This window comes from Gopherus evgoodei, chromosome 4 (genome assembly GCF_007399415.2).
Source record: "Gopherus evgoodei ecotype Sinaloan lineage chromosome 4, rGopEvg1_v1.p, whole genome shotgun sequence".
Lineage (NCBI taxonomy): Eukaryota > Metazoa > Chordata > Testudines > Testudinidae > Gopherus > Gopherus evgoodei.
The window spans coordinates 62440091-62462144 of NC_044325.1; the positions used below are offsets into that span (position 1 = coordinate 62440091).

At 40.8% G+C, this 22054-nt stretch overlaps 1 protein-coding gene across 1 annotated transcript in view; it reads left to right on the plus strand.

Moving 5' to 3' along the window:
• BUB1B (BUB1 mitotic checkpoint serine/threonine kinase B) overlaps nucleotides 1-22054 on the plus strand; it is a 43401-nt gene that overhangs the window by 8293 nt on the left and 13054 nt on the right. Inside the window, 13 exon segments of the mRNA XM_030559443.1 lie at nucleotides 2594-2688; nucleotides 4560-4786; nucleotides 6975-7087; nucleotides 8199-8344; nucleotides 8679-8731; nucleotides 9174-9275; nucleotides 9546-9630; nucleotides 10073-10175; nucleotides 13728-14014; nucleotides 14551-14738; nucleotides 18084-18227; nucleotides 20609-20721; nucleotides 20996-21157. Coding sequence (XP_030415303.1) covers nucleotides 2594-2688; nucleotides 4560-4786; nucleotides 6975-7087; nucleotides 8199-8344; nucleotides 8679-8731; nucleotides 9174-9275; nucleotides 9546-9630; nucleotides 10073-10175; nucleotides 13728-14014; nucleotides 14551-14738; nucleotides 18084-18227; nucleotides 20609-20721; nucleotides 20996-21157 — 1818 coding nt within the window.

Consider the following 22054-nt stretch of genomic DNA (forward strand, 5'->3'; position numbering starts at 1 on the left):
ATCAGTAACATTCCACAGGTCTGGTGGCTGGAGAACTGAGACTTGAGAGTGGTGGCAGTTAAGTTGATACACCAAAAGCATCAAGAAGGTGTTGAGGAGAAGTTGCATCAAGGCAATACGTTAGCAAGGTAGAGAGGCTTGCAGACAGACAGGGAAAGGCTGGGGGAGAAGAGATTGTGCTTCAGGCTGCTCCTCTTTGACAAGAAGCAGTTTAGTCTCAGATGTTAGCTGAGAGCAGCTGAAATTAAGTAAAAAGTTTGTTTATATAGGTACTTCTGGCCTCCATCGCTCCAATACCTGAGTGATTTAGTCAGAGCAAATGGAGAGAATAGATGTGGAAGAAGGGCAGTAGAAAATATGACCACCTGAGTTTCATGAGAGTGAAAATGGTTAGAAATCAAACAGAGAAGGAAAAGTAGGAAAGAGCAAAGGACTCAAATTATGGAAACCCTGAGAAAAGAATTGCCACTAGTTAAAGGGCAGTTTGATTAAGAGAATGAAATGTGTTTGCATCGCTAGCATGTTGGTCCCAAGTGAATGGAGTGTGTTTCACAGTACCTGAAGTTTTTAATTAAGGCTGTTGATTAATTGCAGTTAACTCATGTGCTTAACTCAAAAAAATTAATTGCGATTAGCCACACTGTTAAACACTAGAAGACCAACTGAAATTAAATATTTTTGGATTTTTTCTACATTTTCAAATATATTTATTTCTATTACAATACAGAGTGTACAGTGCTCACTTTATATTTTTATTACAAATATTTGCATTGTAAAAATGATAAGCAAAAGAAATTGTGTGAGGTGAATTGAAAAATACTAGTATTATAGTGCAATTCTGAAAGTGTAACTTACAAATATAGATTTTTGTTGTTGGTGGTTGTTACATAACTGCACTCAAAACAAAAATAATGTAAAAGCTTAGAGCCTACAAGTTCACTCAGTCCTACTTCCTGTTCAGCCAATCACCAAGACAAGCAAGTTTGTTTACATTTATGGGAGATACTGCTTCCTGCTTCTTTTATATGATGTCACCTGAAATTAAGAACAGGCTTTCGCATGTCACTTTTGCAGACAGCGTTGCAAGGTATTTATGTGCCAGATATGCTAAACATTCATATGCCCCTTCATGCTTTGGTCACCATTCCAGAGGACATTCTTCCATGCTGATGCTCGTTTAAAAAAAAAGAAAAATTAAATTTGTGACTGAACTCCTTGTGGGGAGAACTGTATGTGCCCTACTCTGTTTTACTCGTATTCTGCCATATATTTCATGTTATAGCAGTCCCAGATGATGACCAGCACATGTTTATTTTAAGAACACTTTCACTGCAGATTTAACAAAACAGAAAGAAGGTACCAATGTAAGATTTCTAAAGATAGCTATAGCACTCAACCCAAGGTTTAAGAATCTGAAGTGCCTTCCAAAATCTGAGAGGGATGAGATGTGGAGCATGCATTTAGAAGTCTTAAAAGAGCAACACTCCGATGCGGAAACAGCAGAAATCGAACCACTAAAAAAGAAAATCAACCTTGTGCTGGTGGCATGACTTTTTCCAATTATAAAAATGAACATGCGTCAGTCCACTCTGCTTTGTATCATTATTGAGCAGAACCCATCATCAGCATGGACGTATGTCCTCTGGAATGGTGGTTGAAGCATGAAGGGGCATATGAATCTTGAGTGCACCTGGCACATAAATGTCTTGCGACGCCGGCTATAACAGTGCCATGTGAATGCCTGGTTGAACTTTCAGGTGACATTGTCAACAAGAAGCGGGACTGAGTGGACTTGTAGGTGCTAAAGTTTTATGTTTCATTTTTCAATGCAGTTATTTTTTGTACATTCTTCTACATTTGTAAGTTCAACTTTCATGATAAAGAGCTTGCACTACAGTACTTGTATAAGGTGAATTGAAAACTACTATTTCTTTTTTTTACAGCAAATATTTGTAATAAAATATAAACAGAGTATTGTACACTGTATTGTAATAGAAATTAATATATTTGAAAATGTAGACAACATCCGAAAGTATTTAAAAAAATTAATCGCTATTAATCGCACTGTTAAACAATAGAATACCATTTATTTAATCACTTGACAGCCTTATTTTTAATTAAGTCAAGGGGAATGAGAAGGAACAAGGATTGCCAACTTGATGCTTCCTTTGACTTCCTGTTCATAATCTGCAAGGGAGGAAAATAGGGAAGTCAGGAAGCATTCAGCTGAGAGTAGAGATTATGCTTCTGAAGTATTGGGGCAATCTTAAGCGAAAAGTGAGTGGAAGAGGAAAAAGATATTGACTGGGTAGTGACGATTATCACCATCTCTGGAAATGAGATAGGAGTCGAAAAGAAAGGTATGTTGGTCTGATGGCCATTTGGAAATTTTATAACTTGACTGCATAGCAGAAGGAAACTGAAGTGCTGGAGAAATATGGGTTTTTATGGAGGCAGGATTTTTAAGAACTAAGGAATGAGTTGTCACTGCGGACATCAAAAAGTCTGGGCAGAGAAGGAGAACAAATCAGCCTGTGGGTGTGTTTTAAGAATGAATCTTTAAGCTGCTAACATGGAGTTTCTGCTCCCTCAGCATCCTCCTGGTAACATGAACTCTGGTATAGAGGTGCCCTGTATGCTGCCCAGTTTTACCCCATATGTGGAAGAGTCTGCACAGCAACAAGTCATGTGAGTTTGTCGCCTCAGAAGGCTTGTAGTGGGAGCTAGCAGGGTTAGGGAGAAGAACACAGCTGCCCTGAATTCTCAGAAGTCTACTTCATAAGTCTATGGCCTTCTTATCTGTGTGATGGTAGGGAGTAGCTAAGTGTGATCCAGGTTTGTACCTATGTTTCGTAGTATTTTTTGGAACTTTAGAGTCAGCTTAAAGAGGGATTTTCTTTTCAGAAAAGCTTTTAAAAAGTTTCCATGACAAGTATGGAGGAATATGTTACTTGGCTTGAACCTAGCTTCCTGCTTGTGCATTGCTCACTAAAATGCCTGTAAATTCCTCTGATGTTTTTATATCGCTTCATACATCAGGGAAAAAAATTTAAAAATGTTGAGGTTGTTTACCCCTTTCTGGAGAAGGTGACTGGTGATAGCTGTGGCAAGAATAACTATCTTGCAGTAGGGAAAATGAGTGGAACATTGCTTCTTTTTTGACTATGTATAAAATACAAAAGCAAGAACATCAAGGGCTTGGTTGCAGCACAGATTTTCCCTACTTAAAGGGCTTGTCTACACAGTGTGAACAGTGCTGCATTAATGCTCTCTAGGGAACTTTTAGTGTCCTCCATCAGTCTCTACACAGGCCAGTTAGATTCCATGCACAAAATGTTGATGCACATTAGAATTCACACCCCACTGTTGTGCATTATTGCACTGTGTAGCTAAGCCCATAGTTTTGTATATTGTGCATGGAATTTAAGCCATGTCCTGGAACCATGCTACCTAGCTGTGTCCAAAAGTGTATCATAATCCAGGAACATGTTTATAACAAGGCAAGGTCCTGTCTATGCTAAAGACATAAAAATATCTCACCTGTTATGGGAGTTGCCTCATGCTATATAGTTGGGTCCCCTGACATGGTTGTTTCCTACCGTATAGGTTGAACCTTTGCTGTTTGCACAGTGTGGTCCTGTCTACACTTAAATTTAAAGGGAATTGAGAAACATTTTAAATATGGTTCCACCTAAATTAGCTTTCTAAGTGGTTTGGCCAGTCAGTTTTGGATGAGGCTATACCTTATGGGAACAGTTTAGAAAAGTCTATCCTGTCCTGTCCATGCTGTGGGCACTGGCTCACCCCAAACTATGCTTGAAAGAGTTTAACTGGAACCATGTTTACAGAGTGAAAAACAGAATGTGAAAGCTTGGGGTAGAAGGGTCCTAAATAGAGTTAGCTGACTCTAACAAATTTCCCAAACCCAACTGTGAGGCCTCTATCTTTCATGCTTCAAAATCTTCATGCTGGCCTCAGGGTTGTGTCTCAGTATTTTCTTAATGTGAAAACATAAATTTTTAACTTTCTGCATTAGGATTTTTTCCACAGAACTCTACATTAGAATTTCAATAAGCATCATCTTGCACAGAGTTAAACAGACTTCACAGATTCAGTTGTTCACAAGTCTGCATTGACTGGGAGTGGTGACAGTTGGAACTGTTGTCTTCAGGCTTACTTTTCTTGCTTAGATAACAAAATGAGTTGTGGGGGGAGGTGATTGGTGACAAGAAGCTGCAGGTGGCAAACGAATCCATAAGGGTCTCTGGGGCTAAAGGCAAAAACTCCCACTCTAGAACATGCGTGTTGTATAGCAGGTGTATGCTATTTGACTAGGCCTTATTGGTGCTTCTGTTCATTACCACTTACCCATAGGTGTCTACTTATAATTTTTCTGCCATTCCATTCCTTTCTGTTGCCTTTCCTGTTTCATGAGCTGATTTATGTTGCCCATAGGCTGTCCTGAACTTAATTGGATCCTTTGAGATATCCATACTTCCACCCATGCTCCCCTCTCTGGGGACTGTGTGCTGAATGTTAATTATCTTTTGTTCTCTTAGTACTCCCTGCAAAATTGAGCCCAGCATAAATCATGTTTTAAGTGCTCGGAAGCCTGGGAAGGAAGAAGATCCATTACAACGGGTGCAAAACCATCAACAGGACAGTCAGGAGAAGAAAGAGGTTGCAATGTATGGTAAAGAGAGAGTTTATGCTGGAGTAGAGGAGTTCTCCTTGGAAGAGATCCGAGCTGAAATATACAGAAAGAAAGCAAAAAAGAGAAGGGAAGGTATGCATCAAAATGGGGTGACTGGAAGTTTCTTCAGATTGCTTCAGAAAACTACATTTGCAGTTTCCATTAGGTGTGGCAGCCTTCATTATTGCTACTGTTGAAGGCAAAGCATCAGGTAGGACTATTGCTTAGCACCTGTTGATACTAAGAGTAGAAAACCAGAAACTGAGGACTGAGAAGACTTATGTGGAGGTCTATAACGGGTGGGGAGGGGAAAAAGAGGTTCACTGGCTCATCAGTGTTAATAGGTGAACCATTGTGGATGACAGCACTCCTCAAACTGTTCCTAGGAAGGAATGCATGCTGTCTGCCTCAGCTATAGGGGTTTATCCAGGAACAGAAGGAATTAAATTGGATCTGTTTGGCAAATGGGCCTTTTTACCTATCTGATCCTCTTTGGTTCTGTTAATAGTAGGGCTGTCGATTAATCACAGTTAACTCGCACGATTAACTCAACAAAATCAATCATGATTAAAAAAATTAATTGCAGTTTTATTCGCACTGTTAAACAATAGAATAGCAATTGAAATTTATATAATATTTTGGATGTTTTTCTACATTTTCATATATATTCTGTGTTGTAATTGAATTTTGAAGTGTATATTTTATTACAAATATTTGCACTGTAAATGATAAACAAAAGATGGAGTATTTTTAATTCACCTCATACAAGGGCTGTAGTGCAATCTTTGTCATGAAAGTGCAACTTACAAATGTAGATTTGTTTGTTACATAACTGCACTCAAAAACAAAATGTAAAACTTTAGAGCCTACAAGTCCACTCAGTCTTACTACTTGTTCAGCCAATCACTAAGACAAACAAGTTTGTTTACATTTACAGGAGATAATGCTGCCCTCTTCTTATTTACAATGGCACCAGCAAGTGAGAATAGGCATTTGCGTGATATTTTTGTAGCTGGCATTGCAAGGTATTTACATGCCAGATATGCCAAACATTCGTATGCCCCTTCATGCTTTGGCCACCATTCCAGAGGACATGCTTTCATGCTGATGAGACTCTCATTTTAAAAAAAGGTGTGAATTAAATTTGTTACCGAACTCCTTGGGGGAGAATTGTATGTCCCCTGCTCTGTTTTATCCGCATTCTGCAATATATTTCATGTTATAGCAGTCTCAGATGATGACCCAGCACATGTTCATTCTAAGAACACTTTCACTGCAGATTTGACAAAACACAAAGAGGGTACCAATGTGAGATTTCTAAAGATAGTTGCAGCACTCGACCCAAGGGTTAAGACTCTGAAGTGCCTTCCAAAATCTGAGAGGGATGAGGTGTGGAGCATGCTTTCAGAAGTCTTAAAAGAGCAAAAGACCAATGCGGAAACTACAGAATCTGAACCAGCGGAAAAGAAAATCAACCTCATGCTGGCATCTGACTTGAATAATGAAAATGAACGTGTTGGTTCGCACTGCTTTGGATCGTTATTGAGCAGAACCCATCATCAGCATGGACGCATGTCCTCTGGAATGGTGGTTGAAGCATGAAGAGACATATGAATCTTTAGCGCATCTGGAACGTAAATATGTTGCAACACTTGCTACAACGGTGCCATGAGAACGCCTGTTCTCACTTTCAGGTGACATGGTAAACAAGAAGTGGGCAGCGTGATCTCCTGCAAATGTAAACAAGCTTGTCTTAGTGAGTTGGATGAACAAGAAGTAGGACTGAGTGAAGTTGCAGGCTTTAAGATTTTACATTGTTTTATTTTTGAATGCATTTTTTTTGTACATAACTACATTTTGTAAGCTCAGTTTTCACAGCAGATTGCACTACAGTACTTATATTAGGTAAATTGAAAAATACTATTTTTTACAATGCAAATATTTGTTATAAATAAATATAAAGTGAGCACTGTACATTTTTGTATTCTGTGTTGTAATTGAAATCAATATATTTGAAAATGTAGAAAACACCCAAAATATTTAAATAAATGATATTCTATTATTGTTTAACAGTGCGATTAATCGTGGTTAATTTTTTTAATTGCTTGATAGCCCTAGTTAATAGTCTAAATAGATACCATTCCCAAGGAAGTAAGATGAGGAAACTTTTTCTTTACAAGAGGATCTTCTGTCTGTTACTGAGGGTGTGCATAATTTGGGCTTAGCTACAGGGTTACTTACAAGGAATACATAATACTTTAATTACGCTTTCCTTCTTTAGAGGAGTTTCATGCCATAGCACAGCAGACAGCAGAGATGCAGAGGAGGATTGAAGAGCTGGAGAAGAAGCTAAAGGAGAAAGATGATGACCAGCAGCAGAGATCATCTGAGCAGGTATCTTTTTTCCTGTTCGTTTGTGCTAATGGCCTACCTGTATAAAGGCAGATGAAAGTTCTAATGGAACAGTGACTCCTGTTTTTATCTGGCTAGTACAGTTTCCTCTCTCTTACTCTGAAGGGATATTTAAATTTTTGGTATAAACAAGTCATAAGGCCACCACCCTAATAACTGAAAGATGGGTGAAATATTGTTTTCTATAGGTGTTTTGTTTTTTTCCCCCAGTTTATCTTAACTATGATGGATAAAAATTAATGGATTTAAAAAAATCTGACTTATTTAAATCTGATTTTTTATTTAAATTTTTTTCTTTTAAAACTAAATTTGACAACCTATGTTAAGGTCTGAGCTTCTATTGAAATTGTGTAAATAAAAATATACTAAATGCAAGAGCCCACCTCAAACTTATTTACTTAAAGGCTGCTTTTTACATATTGAATTGGAAGAAAACATTTTTCACTTCTGATGTCAAACCTTTATAAATGTCGCACAGTCTGTCATATGCTGCACTACATTTCTATATAATTTTCAGTCCTAAAAGTGAAGTGAATGTTGATGTTACATTTTTTCCAAATGTTAGTAATTTGCTGGAAAGTTAAGCAGAAATACTTTTTTCTTATGTATCCAATGCATCCATACGGTAGTTTTTAACTAGAAATAAAAATGCTGTTTAAAAATGCCCAGACAGAATTCTAACATCCATCCATATACAGCTAGACACAAATTTATGAATAAACAGTTAATTATCTAGTAAATACACTTTCTAACCATGCATTTTCTTACATTTATTTAGTCTTAATTTCTATATTAAGCAATGTAATTGCTCAAATAAATGTGTGTAGTTATGCTGTATCCTCCTGGCTAACCAAGTACCAAATTAAGTGTAAAAACTATATATAATTATAAATAATAATTAAGTTATCCGCTTTCTGATTTTCAATCATCGTTAAAACCAGTGATTTAAATAAGTGATCAATCTACCTTGACTTTAACTACACACAGAATGCTATCCTGTACAGTTTTGGAAGTTGGTAGTATGGCTTGCAATTCACTCACTGAGTGCTCTCTCTCTCTCTCTCTCTGCCCACTTCCCCTTTCATGGTCACAGCCAACAGAGGAGAGGGAGCCTGCAAGAATGGAATCAGTTTTGGTGGGCGATTCAGAACCTCTTGAAGCACAAGGACAAGTTGCTTTCTCCAGCATAGTAGCACTCACTACAGGGTCTCTTGAGAAGAAACTGACTGGATTGCAAAGGTAGTGCAAGATTTGCTCCGGGAGCAGGCAGTGGAGAGGCTCTGCCTCAATGTGGTTTTGTTTGCATTTTTTAGTATGGATCACTTTCTGGGAAGCCTGTTTTTTAATTTTTCCTCATGTTTTTGGAAAAACTATCATACATCAAAATATATCCTGATCTCTGTATTGGCCTCTGAACAGAATCAGGTATCTGTCTTCAGAGGATTTTAATAATTTATCTGAGAGGAGTAATGTTTAGTGTGCTATACCATAGCTGAGTTCAGCTTGCTCGTCTACTAAGTCTACTTAGGGGCTGCATGCATGTATTAAAAACTTGCCTGTATTTTGTTCACAGTGAGTCCCAGTTGGCAGAAAATGCTCAGCAGCACGAACAGCCGTGCTCCAAGGGTAAGTTCTGTTTGCATTGATACCATTCTAAGAGAAGGCTGTGCTGATGGAAAGTCATTCAAATGAATAGCAGAACTGTGTGGATTAGAATAGCAAAAAGAACATGCTTAATTGGCATTGGTCTTGTTCAGGGGTCTCAGATGCTCAGTGTTCTGTTGATTAAGAGGTGTGATTATTTAAAGAGACTTGCAAATCTAATAATTTTAATAGCTGAGGATCCTTCCTCCTTTTTCCTGAGCACAGTTCTAGAGTTTCATACTCTCTCTCTTTGAGACTATCAGTTTAGAGTCTCTGGAGGAGCTGGCAGTGTTCTACAGTTGGACTGCTGTAGCTGAGAATGCCTTTTTTCAGACCTTGTGTACTCTACTCATTCCTGAAAGGGTGTAGGCTGACAAAATTCTTCTTGATGGTCAGACATGAGATTACTATTCCTTACTGACAGAAATAACCCAGCCTCTAGCTGTGTGCTCAGAAATCTGGAGAGACAGTGTGTTTTTGGATGACCAGGATGAGCAGAAAGTTGAGACCATACTTAAGAAAAAAGGTACAAGCTATAAAGAAAATTCCAAACACAGCACACTGGCTCATTAAGAACCATCCTTTTACTCTGAGTTACTTTAACATGGCTAAACCAAATGATCTTAACACAGTGAGCCACTATTGTGTTTTAAATGGGATGTTTTTAAGCATGAGTCCAAATACTTCCTGCTATGACAGGCACTTTGAGCTGTCTTTTATATGGGTCTGAAGCACTATTGTGTGTGCTGCGCAGGAGTATCTGTCTGTATTACCCCATCTCTGTTTTTAATTCCAGATGCAGATCTCCCTCCTTCACTGGATCCTACTACGTTTTTCTCCATATTTGATGAATCGTCTGCTTCAGAAAACCAGAATGTCAGGTTATAGAATCACTGAAATGTGTATATATAATAAATTGCCCAGACTACCCCCACCCACTCCCTTTACAGCACAATTATTCATGATAGTATTCCTTTTTTTGCATTGTCTAGTTTTGTCTCCTTGCTCTTGGGAGACTCCACAGCCTCATGGTCAGGAAAATAATTTCCCAGTCTTCATCCTAAATCTTTCCTTTATTAATTCCACATAATTATTCTCTTCTCGCAGTGCATCTTCTCCTCTCTTTCCCCCCACCCCCTCCACACACACACATGCTACCTTAACAAGATTGTCTTCATTCTTAGTAAGTAGTTTATTGTATTGGTTTGTAATTCTGACCTAAAAAGGAGGCAAAGTGGTCTTGAAGTGTTGAGTGAATTGCTCTCCTATAGAGACTTAAGTTATATTTGTAAATATTTAATGTAATGTCACTTTTTTGTTTAGTCATCCTGCAGGCCGCCCACAGAAAAGTGCCCGACGTCCCCTTGCTGTTCGTAAACGTTCAGATAGTATCACCGCCAAAGAAAATATATCACCCGAAGTCTGTGTAAGGAGAATTTTCCTCTATCAGCTCTTGGAGGAGAGGAGGAGGTGTAGAATGTGCTATTGCTGAACTTGGTGATGGTGTGATAGAAGGACTAATGAGTCCTTGATGGAAACTAGCCGAACCATACTTTCAAAAAGGGATCCCTGGCTTTTCTCTTTAGTTTGCAAGCCATTGGAGTGACCTTCAGATCACACTGGAAGACTTGTTTGTTTTTAGCTTTCTCTTGAGACGTGGCTGATCAGGATATGAGTGCAGTTTTTTTTGGGGTGGAGAGATGCATTAAAAAACACTAAAGCGTAATGCAGTTATGGCGTATTAATGACTATTTCTTATACAACATGAACAGACCTAGTCATTGCTTCACAGTTTACATTGTAATTTGAACAAACAGGGAATGTAGACAAAAGGAAAGGAGGATTGAAGTGAACAAAAATCACTTGTATAACAAGCAGATCATAAGTTCTGATGATTTTAAAGTAGGAAGTGAGATGGGGGGAGGAGGACACTGCACAGAAATGGAAGTTGGTGACAGAAAACAAGGCTATAAAAGTGAGCAGAGAGAAGACAGCTGATGCGTGGTTAGAAGCTGAATGGAAAAGGCATTAAGGTGAGAGGGCAAGACGGGAAACAGTAAAAAAGCAAGAAGAGACAAGGTACAAAATGGGGAGTGAGGGATAACAAGGCAGGGGGCAGAGTTGAGCGGAGTCTTAGCAGTCAAGATGAGTTTGAATTTTATGAGGAAATAGGTAATGAGCAAATGAAGGGATTTGAGAGAGGAAGATATAATTAGGATGGCCAGAGATATGATTAAGGCTGAATTCTGGATAGATTGAAGTGGAGAAAGGTGAATATCAGTGAAAACTGAGTAGATAAGACTGCAGTAGTTCATGTGATACGTAACGGTGATGTGAACCATGGCTTGACTGAAGAGAGGATGAGGTAGGGGCGTTTTTGTTTTTTTAGCCAGTGTGATAGAAGAAGCAGCAGCATTTAGATTTGGTGACAGCCAAGATGTCGAGGAAAGGGAAGAGTAAAAGAGACGCTCAAAGTTGCAACTTTAAGTGATAGGAATGAGAGTGGATTTGTCACCAATGATGGAGAAAGTAGGCAGGGAAGTTTCAAAAAGAAGATGAGAAGTTCAGTTTTTGTCATGTGTAAGTGGTGAGACATCTCTGAGGAGGTATGGGGGGCCTGTACAGAATGGGGGGTAGAAGGGTAAAAATAACAATAGTTGTACATGTAGGCAGCCAGAAGGCTAATGCAAAGGAGAAAGACTGGCCTTTAGGGCAGTGTTTCCCACATCATGGGTCATGTGTGTCCCCTTCTGATCCCACTTACTTTGAGTATCAGGCAGTGACAAGGGCAGCAGGATCCAGATGGCGGCAGCAGCACAGAGGAAGCAGCCAGAGCCAGTGAACAGTCAGTCAGCAGTCTTTCTCTGCCCTGCGCGTTGCCTGGAGGCCGCTTCCTTCATGCTGCTGCTGCCTGGATCCTGTTCTCACTTCCCTTAGGCAGCAGAGTGGGGAGCAGGATCTGGGAAGCAGCAACAGTACAGAGGAAGCAGCTGGAGCTAGCAAGCAGGCAACACGCTAGTGGGGACAGTGGCCTGGCCATGGGGAGAGAGAGGGGTCCAGCTAGGGGCTGTGGGTGGGGGGAGGGTTGGGAGGGTAAAGGGTTGTGGGGACAGCTGTGAAGGAGGGTGGAGGAGGGGAGATGAGGAAGTAGGAGCAGTGGGGGCCCTCAAAAGACAAAAATGCATTTGGTAGGTCACCTTTATTAAAAAGTTTAGGAACCACTGCCTTAGGGCATGTCCAAAAGGGAAGACTGAGGAAATCTTTCTCCTGAGGCAAGCCTAATTATGAAGGCTTGATTAGCAAGGTAGGAGAACTAAGAATTGGACAGTCCTGAAGTCCAAAAAAACCACTGAGGGTCTCAAGGAGAAATGTGGAGAGTGGTTGTGTCAAAGGTTCAGAGTATTGCAGGTGAATGATTATTGAGAAGAGATCTTTAGGACTTTGGAATTCGGAAGTCATTAGTGGCTTTGAAGACTGTCTTGAATTGTGAAGAATTTTAATGTTTGTTGCACTTTTTTTGATTTGATTTTTAAGTTTTTATAATGTGCCTACTAAACATACACTGATTTAGATGGAAATAAATTTTATTCGGTTATCACTTTACTAGTCACTGAGGCCTGGTCCACACTACGCTGTTAAACCGATTTTAACAGTGTTAAATCGATTTAACGCTGTAGCTGTCCACACTACAATGCACTTTAAATCGATTTAAAGGGCTCTTAAAATCGATTTCTGTACTCCTCCCCAACGAGAGGAGTAACGCTAAAATTGATATTAACATATCGATTTAGGGTTAGTGTGGCCGTAAATCGAAGTTATTGGCCGGATAGTTATAGTAATAGCTACCCACAGTGCAACGCTCCGGAAATTGATGCTAGCCTTGGACCATGGACGCACACCGCCGAATTAATGTGCCTAGTGTGGACGCGTGCAATCGACTTTATAATATCTGTTTAATAAAACCGGTTTAAGTTAATTCGAAATTATCCTGTAGTGTAGACGTACCCTGAAATTCACCCACTTCTGAGGTGAATGGTAGTAAGCTTTAGTTTAAACAGTACTCAGCAACAGTATGTTAAATAATGGCTCAGGACAGAAAGAAAATGATATAATTCTAGGTAGGCAGAACTCAGTTACCCAACTAAAACTAACAGTATGATATAGGAGGAGCATGTGAAGCCTATGCCAGAGATACCTTTCATCCTAGATGAGAAGAGCCAGAAGGGAAGAGAAATACAAATTTTGATGATTGTGCGGTGGGAAGAAGGGGATGATCAGATGACTGTACTGACTATGGGAATAGTATGAACTGGAAAAGGAGTGAGAAAGGGGACAGAGATCATTGGAGGAGGTGACATGGGTTTAAAAATTAAAAAGCGAAGACCAATTTTAGTTGTATATTTGCATATACAGTAGAACCTCAGTTACGAACACCTCAGGAATGGAGGTTGTTTGTAACTCAAATGTTCATAACTGAACAAAACGTGGTTCTTTCAAAACTTTGAAACTTTACTATGCAGAAGAAAAATGCTGCTTTCCCTTTTATTTTTTTAGTAGTTTAACACAGTACTGTACTGATTTGCTTTTTTGGGTCTCTGCTGCTGTCTGATTTTTTTTCATACTACTTGTTCTAAATGAGGTGTGGTTGACTGGTCAGTTTGTAACTCTGGTGTTCGTGACTCTGAGTTCTACTGTAAACTGTCAGAAAGCAGAATTATGTACAATTTACATTGTTAACCAGCATAAATACCAAGGACATCCAGTAGTCTGCCATCTGGAAGTTTTCAGGAAGGAAGCTAAAAATGAGAAACAAGTTGTTGCTTTTGTGTTGGAGAGTAGGGGAAGGTAGATATCTTCAGAGGCTTTTTATGTGTGACAGGCTTTTTAATAGAAACTGTTCAAGACCAAAAATAAAATAAAATCAAGAGGCTGGGTGGTAGCTGTCATCTAATTTTGTTCTGCTTTCTACTTGTTTCAGGATGAGCTCCATGGAATTGAACCCTTAGCTGAAGATGCAATTTTGACTGGCTCCTATAAGAACAAAACCCTTTGCCCCAGCCCAGAAGATACCTGTGACTTTGTTAGGGCAGCCCACTTGGCATCAACTCCCTTTCATGGTGTAGTGGCACAGAGAATCCAACCTCCTACCAATCCAGAGAGTACCCTGAAGGAAGAGTGTCCAGAGCCTAAGAGCACATCTCTGAGCCAGCAAATCCCTATTTGTGAGGGTATCTACAATGAAACTCTTTGCATTAAGAAGCTGAGGTAATTCTCTGTGGATCACATCTCCATCAAGAGCAAAATACCTTGTGCTCTTTTTTCCTATTTGTGTCTTTGGTTGCTGGGCGTCTCTCTCCCAAGATTAGATATAGCGAATGTTGTTAGTAGAGCCAGGTGTACTTAACACATCATTTTTCCAGCTCAGTCCAGGATTTGGGTTGCATTTTGTCATTCTTCGAGATGTTACACCAATAAAGTAGAATTCATTGTTCAGCCAACAGTCTCAGCTTTGCTGCAATGTGCTCTGTGTATCTAAAGATTAAAGCTGAGTAAAAATTTTAGCCAAAAAGATTAGAGAGAATAACCAATTCCGGTTATATTTCAGCGTTTCCTACTTTCTTGTTAATATATTAATGGTTTGGCTCATGAGGGCTTGTCCAGTCTCCATTTCAGGATGAAAAGGGGATTGTAAATTCACTGTGTTTACTGGTGATCTCTGGCATATTTTTGTAGCTCAGGGATTGGCATCAGGCACCACAGCAGCTGGAAGGTTGAGTAGCTGATAGTCTTCTCATTTACAGCCCAATTATGGAAGCAAGTCAGGAAGACACCCACTCCTCTGGTTCATCTGTTTCCTCAGCCTCCTCTCTTTCCTCTGTTACACATATCTCCACTATTAAATATCTGCATATCCCTGAGAAACTGGAATTGGCTCAGAGCCTGCCTGTTGAAATGGCTAGCGACGCTGGAGGCAGTGAAGACAGTACTAGTAAGTAGCAAGTCTGAATTTTACTTGAGACAATGTGTCTTAGATTTGAGCTCAGCTGCAGTCTCTTCAGTATGTATGTCGTGTATTCTGCTGTACTTTGTGTCAACATCTCATTGGTTTTATGGTTTTATAAGTGTAAGTCTATGCAGTGGGCTGTGGTATCCTGTCTTATAACTAAGCTGAGTAACAGTGTGGGGAGTATAAATAAAACAAATTTTGAAGGATGTTAATATTAAATAGGGAGAGGGATCATTTAAGGCAATATAATGGAATATAATTAAGAGTAATGGGATGAAATTAAGAAATAGAAAAATAAGGGCTTTTGTACACATGAAAACTAATCCAGAATAAGGTAGGGTCTGAATTTAAAGTGCATTAACTATTCCTGATTAACTCCTTGTATGGACATTTTTATTCTGGACTAACTCTCTGTAGACAACCCTTAGGTTAAATGGCAGGGAAAGCTTCCTTACAGAAAGATCTTTTAGGCTCTAGAACAGTCTTCACAGGAAAGTAGTCAAAGTGCCATAGTGTGGGATATTGAAAAGGCCATCATTGAACTCGAAATCTAAACATATTTTGGAAATGTCTTAAACTTGCCCTTTAAGTTCTGCTTCAACTTTTTTTTGCTTTTACAATCACAACTTTCTTTTTTCTGAATGTCTTTCCTCCCTTGTTGGTATGGAAAACACAAACTATGAGGACTGATTCTGTAAAGTCACTTTGATTGTTTTCCTTCACTTTGATTGTTTTCCTCTTCTAGTCGAAATGGCTGCTGTAATTGAAAGAAATTTTTCTTCTAGAAGAGACAAGGTAGATCAGGTAATATCTTTTAGTGGCCCAACTTCTGTTGGTGGGAGAGACAAGCTTTCAAGCCACACAGAGCTCTTCTTCAGGTACCTTTCCCAGACCTGAAGAAGAGCTCTGTGTGGCTCGAAATCTTCTCTCTCTTCCTCCATCCCCCACAGCCAAAGTTGAGCCACTAAAAGAGCTTACCTCATCCACCTTGTGTCTCATATATGCTGGGGCTGATATGTCTACAACTACACTTTTCTTCTAGAGTCAGAGTTATCTCATATGTTGTAATAAGCCCAAACTTGCAAAATGGTGGGTGTGTATAGCTAGGTACTTAAATCCATATTAAGTGGCTATATTTTCAAAGATGTTGAGCATTCATATCTCCCATTTGATTTCAGGAAGAAGCATGTAAGTTGACTGTTAGTGGATAGTAAATTTACTAGCATACTATTGGAAACAATCCTTCATTAGCATAGATCATTTAGGGTATGTTTGGTGGGGTCTCAGAGCCAGTGTTCCAGCCCAATTAAACAGCTCCTTAGCCTACGTCCGTTGGCACAGGCCAGTTGCAGGTTTTTAATTGTAGAGTAGACATACCTAAAATCTGTTCCCAGTAAGCCTTTTGTGATAACTGTCTGTTTCTAGAATTAGGCATCACTGTTTAAAAGGCATCCCCGGGATGTGAGATGAAAGTGTGGCTCGAAAAAGAATCCTGTCAGGATGAAATATTTTTGAAATGTTTCAAATGGATCCACGAAATACCTTCTTGTAAGGAAAACCTTTTGTACTTACGTGAACAGAAATGCAAAGATTGCAAGGCTTGCTTGGGAACTTAAAGCTGGATACTGTTTTAAGCCACAGTCATGCAAATTAGAGTCCACACTTGTGTGGAATCCCTGGTGAAGATGGGGGGTCTGAACTGGCACAGGGGCTCATCCATGCACATTCAGTATGCAGGATCAGAGCCTAAATCTTTATATCTTTCTCTGGAAAAACTGCCTTATAATGAAGGTACAAAAAGTGAATCTCACTCCAGGAGCTACCACATCTCAGTCATTTGAATTATAATAATTATTGAATAGTTATTGAGTAAAAACCCAATCATTCGCATTGAAGTTTAATACTCCTATAATTGGGCCTCAATAGTTTTCTTTGACACACTAATTTCAGAGTGATCAAAGATAGTTAGTTTGATTTTTTTTGGAAGCATAAATTAGAATTGGTGCCAGTGAGCTCAGCAGAGCACTGGAAAATATTGAATGCCCTTCTGAAGTATAATATTTCAGAGGCCGTTGGATCTATGCATGTTTATCAGGAGAGACAACTATATTCAAAACCATCTAGTTCTGTCTAGTTCTTCTGCTGTATAGAACTATTCCTAATCACAGAAGGTCAATTTTTCTCTCCATCGTTCTCTCAAACGGTTTCAAAACTATTTCTCTTCCAGTTTAATAGAACTATTGAATAAGACTAATGGGTTTTCTTTTTTCTTTTTTTTTATCTTCAGAATTTACTCTTTTTATATTCTAGTAAACAGGAGTGGGTGGAGGAATCTCAGCTCATATCTTTGTATTTCTCCTGTATACTTGCTCTGTAGAATGAAAAATGTTAAGATTCATGACTCAGGCTGTGGGTTCATGACTAAGACTCAGGCAGCCCCTGTGCCAGGTGCACCGGCAGCTGCTGGGGCAGTCTCAGGCCACTGTGCCCCCCTCTCTCGCTACTGGCCCTGCCAGCCTCTTGCCCCTCCCAGCACCAGCGGGGGTCCCAGGCAGCACGCTGCTGCCTGGGTGTGCCCCCCAGCACCCACGAGTCCCCCAGGCAGCCCACCACCCCAAGTTTTATTCACTGGTATTTTTAGTAAACGTTATGAATAGGTCACAGGTTACACACCATGACCTGTCCGTGACTTTTAGTAAAAGTACCCGTGACTAAAATGTAGCCTTGTTTGTGACCATTCAAAGTAGTTTAGTGGCCCCAACTTTATTATAAACAGATTAACACTGTTATGGGTAAATGTGGCTGGATGACTTCATCTGTAACCTTTTTAATTTTGTCATGGCCTGGAAGAGGGGTTACATTCCCAGTAAGTCTTTAGTAAAAAAAAAAAAACAACAAAAAAAAACCTCACAAATTTTGTCTGCTCTAGAAATGGGTCAAAACTGGAACATGTCCTGACAGGATTTTGTGGTGTTCAGATAAATGCACCTAAACCCAAATATCTGCTAGTTTAAATCTTGTTTTTTAAGAAGTACAAAAGTTGACTAAGCCTTGGTTTAAATGATCTGCACTTATTCAGTACCTTTCATCCCAGAATCTTCAAAGGTGAGTAAATGTTACTCTGTACACTTAGCAAAAGAAGAAACCATAAATAAGAGGTTAGTGGACTTGCCCAAAGTGATACTGCAGAAGATCAGTAGCAGAATGGGAATACAAGCAACGTCTCATGATATCCACGTGCTAATCTAATCACACATGCTGGCTTCAGAGACCAAATCCACATCTGAATCCTGCCCATCTGTAACTCTATTACTTTTTTGTTTCTAGATGACCCACCTCAAGTGTTGTGGAGTGCAGAGCAGCGCAGAAGGCTGTTGGACCCTCTGCCAGATTCACTGAGTAATTCTCCAAGTTTTTGTTCAGAGAATGGGCCCATGCCTGTGATGGAGCTGGAAAAAGAAATAGAGCTGGGTAAGCAGTAAGAGACCCTAGTGTGCTGGCATTCTATTCAGACTGGCTTAGGTTTTTCCCTTCAGAATGGATTCCAAACTGTACATTTTGAAAAATAACTTGGGAGTTAGATATTGCAGTTAATGTGGTAGCATGTTGCCTCTAGAGAGCTTAATTTGGACATGCCACGGATCCAAAGGGCAAGCTTGTCTCTGTCTTTTGTGCAGTCTCTCTGGAAGTGTACCCTGTTAGCACTAGCCCCTACACCCCCTGCTTTTTGCAAGAGAGAGATCCACAGCTCAGCTTCAGCACCTCTTTCTCACCGTTGCTCCTCCAGCAGGTCTAAATGAGTTTAGACTCCTATCAGAGACTTATTCCTGTTCATAGAATCATAGAATATCAGGGTTGGAAGGGACCTCAGGAGGTCATCTAGTCCAACCCCCTGCTCAGAGCAGGACCAATCCCCAACTAAACCATCCCAGCAAGAGCTTCATCAAGCCTGACCTTAAAAACCTCCAAGGATGGAGATTCCACCACCTCCCTAGGTAACCCATTCCAGTGCTTCACCACCCTCCAAGTGAAAAAGTTTTTTTCCTAATATCCAACCTAAACCTCCCCCACTGCAACTTGAGACCATTACTTCTTGTTCTGTCATCTGGTACCACTGAGAAAAGTCTAAAGCAGGGTCAGCAACCTTTCAGAAGTAGTGTGCCAAGTCTTCATTTATTCACGATAATTTAAGGTTTCGCATGCAGTAATACATTTTAACATTTACAGGGGTTGGCGGATGGAACCCCCGACTGGCAGAGGGCTGAGTGGACTGGTGGCTGGGACCCCAGGTCGGCAGCGGGCTGAGCATCTCAGCCCACTGCCGGTCTAGGGTTCCGTTCGCCGGTCCCTGCCAGCCGGGATCCTGGCTGCCAGCCCCGCTCAGCCCACTGCCAACCCGGGGTTCTATCTATCCAGGCCAACAGCGGGCTGAGCAGGGCTGGTGGCTGGGACCCCAGGCTGGCAGTAGCATGCCACGCTAAATCAGCTTGTGTGCTGCCTTTGGCATGCATACCATAGGTTGCTGATCGCTGGTCTAGATCTGTCCTCTTTGGAACCCTCTTTCAGGTAGTTGAAAGCAGCTTATCAAATCCTCCTTCGTTCTTCTCTTCTGCAGACTAAACAATCCCAGTTCCCTCAGCCTCTCCTCAAAAGTCATGTGCTCCAGCCCCCTAATAATTTCTGTTGCCCTCCGCTGGACTCTTTCTTTCCAATTTTTCCACATCCTTCTTGTAGTGTGGGGCCCAAAACTGGACACAGTACTCCAGATGAGGCCTCACCAGTGCCAAATAGAGGGGAATGATCACGTCCCTCTATCTGCTGGCAATGCTCCTACTTATACAGCCCAAAATTTCGTTACCCTTCTTGGCAACAAGAGCACACTGTTGACTCATCCAGCTTCTCGTCCATTGTAACCCCTAGGTCCTTTTCTGCAGAACTGCTTCCTAGCCATTCAGTCCCTAGTCTGTAGCAGTGCATGGGATTCTTCCATCCTGCACTTGTCCTTGTTGAACCTCATCAGGTTTCCTTTGGCCCAATCCTCTAATTTATCTAGGTCCCTCTGTATCCTATCCCTACCCTCCAGCGAATCTACCACTCCTCGTAGTTTAGTGTCACCTGTAAACTTGCTGAGGATGCAGTCCACGCCATCCTGCAGATCACTAATGAAGATACTGAACAAAACCGGCCCCAGGACCTGTCCTTGGGACATTCTGCTTGATACCAGCTGCCAGCTAGACATGGAGCCATTGACCACTACCCGTTGAGCCCAACGAACCAGCCAGCTTTCTGTCCACCTTATGTGCAACCAGCAGATATTTTCAGCATTGCAGGGCACTTCTCAAAATAAGCCCGTATTTATTAGTCAACTGCAAGAAAGTATTTTAGGGTCCTTAGATTAGAATGAAAAAGCAAAACGTATGTGCATCTCTCTGCTGGCAGTCCAAACCGCCTTTCTTGCCCAAGCATCCAGGATTCAAATCTCTCCCACTTCACTGGGCAGCAGAATTCTGAATACAGTTTAGACACCCTAGATCATCATAATTAGAGCTTGAAACATTGTCTTCCTTCCTTGGTTAATGTCCTGTCATTGGTCTTCCATTATAACTCCCATTCATATGTTCACAGTTCTTTCACAACAACCCAGATATGCAGTCTCTGGTAGGTCAAAACTCAAAAGTGAGTGGGGAAACAAACATGCATATTTTTTATAAAGATAATATAAGGATTTGCCATATTTGCCATATGCCATGCATATTTTTTATAAATATAATATAAATATAATATAAAGATTTGCCATTTTCTGTATACATGTACTTCCTGTGATCTCTTCTCAACTTAAACTTCCTCAATAGGGAATGAGATTTACTGCATCAAACGGGAATACTGGACCAGTGAAGAGTATAAGATGTTCTTTGGTGTTCTGTCCAGCTTTGCCGAGCTGGATGCAAAGGGGTTTGCAATAAAGGTAGGACCTGTCACCATATGCACACCTGAACAGTACAGAGTTAAAAACTATCAGCTCAGCAGGGTAAAATCTGGTCATGGCAGCTGAGTGAATTTGGAGTATAGAATTATTTAAGATCTTGCACCTTGCTCTTGAAATAGAATAGTAGTTCTGGCCCTGTGTAGTCTGACTTCTCAGTGAAATGAGAGGAGCTTCCTGAGCTGTATGTGAGGATGAGTATTTAGGTTTACTCCAACAGTAACTCATATCTTTTTTTATGTACCTTTTTTTATAGGTGTCTTCAAAGCCTGTGCCTTGGGATTTCTATATCACACTCCAGTTGCAAGAGCGTCTGAGTAATGACTTTGACCAAAGCTTCAGTGAGAACTGCAGCTGTTTCTTATACCTGGATGGCTGTGCTATTCTGCATAGAGAGATAAATCGCTTTACCCTCTGGGTCAGTGCAAACAATCTATGTATGACATAGGAAGACTTGAACTGTAGCATAGATACTAGCACAGGAATCGGCAACCTTTGGCACGCAGACTGCCTGGATAAGCCCGCTGTCGTGTCGGGCCGGTTTGTTTACTGGCTGCGTCCGCAGATTCGGCCGATCGCGGCTTCCACTGGCCATGGTTCACTGCTCCAGACAATGGGGGCTGCGGGAAGCAGCAGCCAGCACATCCCTCGGACCCCACCGCTTCCCACAGTCCCCGTTGGTCTGGAGCGGTGAACTGCAACCAGTGGAGCCACGATTGGCTGAACCTATGGACGCGGCCTGTAAACAAACCAGCCTGGCCTGCCAGGGGGCTTACCCTTGTGGGCCGCGGGCCAAAGGTTGCCGATCCCTGTACTTGCAGTTAGAAATGTTGGTTCTTGCTGGATGTGAAGCATATTCAAGGGACCTGGAATGTTTGATTAAACATAGGGCCCTGTCTGAATGCAATTTTGATGTTAGCAAGAAGCATTTTTGCTATAAAGATGGTATCTAAGCAGCATTCTCACTCCTGGGTTTTGTGCTTCCGAGTATGAGACAAGGAGTTCCCTAACTTCAAAAGGCTTGTCTACATAGGGACACTTAGGAAAGTAAAGGCCAGGTCAGCTGAAGGTGTGAAGCTAATGTGGATAAATTTGAAGTGTGTTGAACCCTGGTGTGGATGCCCTCATTCAGAAGTAAAGTTGGGGGCGGGTTGCTGTAGCTTAACCCTGCAAAGGCCACTTTGTGTAGGTGCTCTCATTCAGGAGCAAAGTTTATCACACTTTAATTTTATGCACAATAACTTCACAACTTTTAATTGACCTTGCCTTAACTTTCCTGAATGTCCCTGTGTAGATGTGGCCTAAAACTTTTTGG